The sequence below is a fragment of the Brassica oleracea genome, chromosome C1 (assembly GCF_000695525.1).
Source record: "Brassica oleracea var. oleracea cultivar TO1000 chromosome C1, BOL, whole genome shotgun sequence".
NCBI classification, from domain to species: domain Eukaryota; kingdom Viridiplantae; phylum Streptophyta; class Magnoliopsida; order Brassicales; family Brassicaceae; genus Brassica; species Brassica oleracea.
Window position 1 is genome coordinate 34810962 of NC_027748.1, and position 4523 is coordinate 34815484.

General features: G+C 40.9%; 1 protein-coding gene across 1 annotated transcript; it reads left to right on the top strand.

Moving 5' to 3' along the window:
* The first annotated feature begins 203 nt into the window (after window positions 1-203).
* LOC106315312 (pollen-specific leucine-rich repeat extensin-like protein 1) lies at window positions 204-2941 on the top strand. The gene has a single exon (XM_013753049.1). It carries the CDS (start codon window positions 224-226, stop codon window positions 2762-2764), a length of 2541 nt encoding a protein of 846 aa, XP_013608503.1. The 5' UTR covers window positions 204-223; the 3' UTR covers window positions 2765-2941.
* Window positions 2942-4523: the final 1582 nt, after the last annotated feature.

The following is a 4523-nucleotide window of genomic DNA, read 5'->3' on the forward strand; positions in this document are numbered from 1 at the left end:
AAAGCGCTACACCAACTGAAATTATGTTCACAACACATAAATATTTTTTTTACCTGTTCCACGAATTCTATATTAACTACTACAGTTTGCTATTTTTGTTTCATTTCTAAAATAGAAAAGAAAATCGGTGGTTTATGTTGGCCTTTCTTTCATTAAAGGCTTTGTCGCCACAACATTATCTATTAAGCAAGCTATTAGGCCATTCCCAAGGTTTTTCACCACCATGACCCGAAGAACAATGGGGAGGCCTTATGGCTTCCTTCTCCTCTTCTTATTTATCATTTTCGTCATTGTACATTCTGCAGCCGGTCTCACTAATGAGGAAACTTCGTTTCTCACCAAACGTCAACTTTTGGCTTTGTCAGAAAATGAAGACCTTTCTGATGACATGGAATATGAAGTCGATTTAAACCTCAAGTTTGCTAATACCCGACTTAAAAGGGCTTATATTGCCCTTCAAGCTTGGAAAAAAGCAATATACTCTGATCCCTTTAACACCTCAGCTAACTGGATCGGTCAAAACGTGTGTTCTTATAAAGGTGTATTCTGTGCGCCGGCGCTTGATGACCAAAGCATAATGGTTGTAGCAGGAATCGATATTAACCATGCAGATATAGCTGGTTATTTGCCTCCTGAGCTAGGTCTATTAACCGATGTCGCATTGTTTCACGTCAATTCTAACAGATTTTGCGGAGTAATTCCAAAAAGCTTGTCAAAGCTAACGTTAATGTACGAATTTGACGTGAGCAATAACCGTTTTGTTGGTTCATTTCCGATGGTTGCTCTTTCTTGGCCATCTTTGAAGTTTCTTGACATAAGATACAACGACTTTGAAGGAAAACTTCCAGCAGAGATCTTCAATAAGGATCTTGATGCTATTTTCTTGAACAACAATAGATTCGAGTCGATCATCCCTGAGACAATTGGGGAATCGACTGCTTCTGTCGTGACATTTGCTCATAATAAATTCAGTGGTTGTATCCCAAAAACCATAGGGCATATGAAGAACCTCAACGAAATTGTATTTATTGGGAACAAGTTGAGTGGTTGTTTCCCAAACGAGATCGGTTCGCTGAACAATGTGACAGTATTTGATGCGAGCAACAATGATTTTGTTGGAAGTTTGCCGTCGAGCTTGTCAAGCTTAGCCAATGTGGAACAAATGGATTTTTCATTCAATAAGCTCACCGGATTTGTCACAGACGATGTATGCAAATTGCCAAAATTGTCTAACTTTACATTTTCTTACAACTTCTTCAATGGAGAGGCTCAAAGTTGTGTTCCCGGAACAAGTCAAGACAAACAATTCGATGATACAAATAATTGCTTACAAAATAGACCAAAACAGAAGCCTGCTAACGAATGTTTGCCGGTGATTACTCGTCCCGTGGATTGTAGTAAAGACAAGTGTGCTGGTGGTGGTGGTGGTGGTGGAGGGGGCGGCGGATCTAGCCCATCACCAAAGCCAACACCTAACCCACCAAAATTGGAAGAGCCATCTAAACCAAAACCAGAAGAATCTCCCGAACCACAACAACCTAGTCCAAAACTTGAGACACCAAAAACATCAGAGCCTTCTAAGCCAAAGGAACCTAAGCCAGACGCACCAAAACAGCAATCTCCTAAACCAGAATCACCAAAACATGAGTCACCAAAATCAGAACAGCCGAACCCCAAACCTGAGTCACCAAAACAAGAGTCTCCTAACCAACAACCACCAAAAACAGAGACGCCACAAATGGGGTCACCGCCAGTAAAACCACCAGTATCAAATGATCCGTACGAAGCATCTCCTATTAAAAAACGACGTCCTCAACCACCGTCAACCGAAGAAATACCATCATCACAGTCTCCAACACCTCATGTATTTTCACCTCCTCCTCCAGTACATTCTCCTCCACCACCTCCGGCATACTCTCCCCCACCACCAGTTTATCCGCCACCACCTCCAGTGTACTCTCCTCCTCCACCAGTATACTCCCCCCCACCGCCAGTTCACTCTCCGCCACCGCCTGTCCATTCTCCGCCACCACCAGTCCATTCACCACCACCACCGGTCCACTCTCCGCCGCCACCAGTCCATTCACCACCACCGCCAGTCCACTCTCCTCCACCACCAATCCACTCTCCGCCGCCACCACCAATTTTCTCCCCACCACCACCTACACCAATCTACTCTCCACCACCACCACCAGTTCATTCACCGCCTCCACCAGTCCATTCTCCACCACCACCACCAGTCCACTCGCCACCGCCTCCAGTTCACTCTCCACCCCCTCCGGTTCACTCCCCACCGCCTCCAGTGCATTCTCCTCCGCCTCCAGTCCACAGCCCTCCACCTCCATTACCTGTCTATTCTCCTCCTCCTCCAGTTTTCTCACCGCCACCAAAACCTACGGCAATTATATCACCGACAACATCTCCAATGGCAAATGTTCCAACACCTTCGTCGGAGACAGACGAAGACTCATCACCAGTTCAGGCCCCAACCTCAGAAACTGAGACCGTCGAGGGACCAACAGAATCAGATCAATCACCAGTGTTCGGTTCAAGTCCTACTTTGACACCAACTCCACTTTCTCAGCCAGATGTAGCTCCATTACCGTCTGGTGAACAAGTCGAAGCACCATCACCATCAACACAACCACCAGTTATAACTGCACCACCATCAAAAAAAGATGATGACAACGATAGTTTCATTCTCCCACCAAACATTGGATTTCAATATGCGTCACCACCACCACCAATGTTCCCCGGTTACTAAACCAACCAACCATTTTTAATATTATTTTGTATCAAATTTGTTTCAAAATATACATTCACAAATTTGTTCACCGTAATATGTAAGTAGATGAGTTTTATAAGTAACATTTCCAAAATGAACTGTAAACATTTATGTAACTTTATGTCTAGCGTAAATTCATCACATTTTTTTTTGAACTTTATCTTTTTAAGATATAGAGTAAGATAGCTCCATTACCGTAGAATTTTTTGTCACTTGTATTTTTGCCTCAAAGTTTGTTTGTTTACTTTCCAAACTAATCCCATTAATAAGCATCTTAAATTTGAAAACTCTGAAATTAAAAAGTGGTATATAACTAGCTTCATTCTTCGTGTGGACATGCAAGACTAGTATTAACTCTCTTGACATGCCCCGGACTTTTTTACTTTTATTAAAGGGAGGATCTTGTTCCACCTTTCATACAAGCAACAGAGCATAGACCGGATTCAAGTTTCATCCCTAACCATCCCGACGAATAGGGGTGGGCGTTCGGGTACCCGTTCGGGTACCCGTTCGGGTTCGGATCGGGTATTTCGAATTTTCTGGTATTTCGGTATAGAGGTGTAGATGGTATTTTTGAACTTTGGGTCGGGTTCGGGTATTTTTAGTTCAGATTTGGTTGTTTCGGATCGGGTTCGGATATTTAGATTTTGAAAAAAAAAATAAATTTTTCATTTCTCATATTTCTTGTATTTAAAAATATAACTTTCACTTAACTAATTTTTTATTTTTAATAGATTGAATGGTTAATAGATTTGGACATGACATTTTGAAACTAAAAAGACATTAATTTGGTTATTGTTTTTAAATTTTGGATGTAATTTTTTGTTAATTCTTGAAATAAAAAGTTTGACATGCATTTTAATTTTTAAATGAGTAGCAAATCATTTTCTCCGTCATTGTATGTATATCATATGAACTTAAAATATGTGTAGTATCAATATAAATATTTTATATAAAATGAGAGATGTAAACTAGAAATATAAGGTTAATTATACATATGATCGGTTATCTTCGGATATCCATTCGGGTTCGGATATTACTCGTTCGGGTTCGGATATCCAATCTTTCCTAATTCAATACCCGTTCGGATATTTTGCTACTTCGGTTCGGATTTCTGTTCGGATTTTTCGGATTGGGTTCGGATGCGGCTTCGGATATTGGGTAAAGTGCCCATCCCTACCGACGAATTACACGTGATGGATCTCTCTCGTCTCTGTTGGATAATTCCAATTAACTTGAGGAGCAAGTTAACTCATTAAAGTGAAATTTGATGGGTTAAGGAAAAAGGAAAACATATCGAGCTTAGGAATGTTTCCATATTATTATTAGGAAAAGATGTAGCTTCGCTCTTAGGAAAAGATGTAGCTTCTTCCTATATAAAGAGTTCTCATGGAGAGATGTTCCATCAAGAAAAAACACATTGAAAGGTTTAGTTTTGAGAGAGTTTCTAAATCTAATAAGAAGAGAAGTTCTTATAATCTTTGTGTTTGATGCAACTTGAATTGGTATCAGAGCTCCAGGTTTCGAAGGTCGTTTACAAGAGGAGTTGTAACTTCGACCAAAACATGGGAGACGATTCTCAAGCACGTGATAAAGGTCTTGAGATGAAGAAGGACATACGATGTCTGATGCTAACATCGACCAACTACACCGTATGGTCGATGCGAATGAAAGTGATGCTTCGTTTATACGAAGTTTGGGATACGATTGATCCAGGGAGTAACGATGCAAAGAAGAA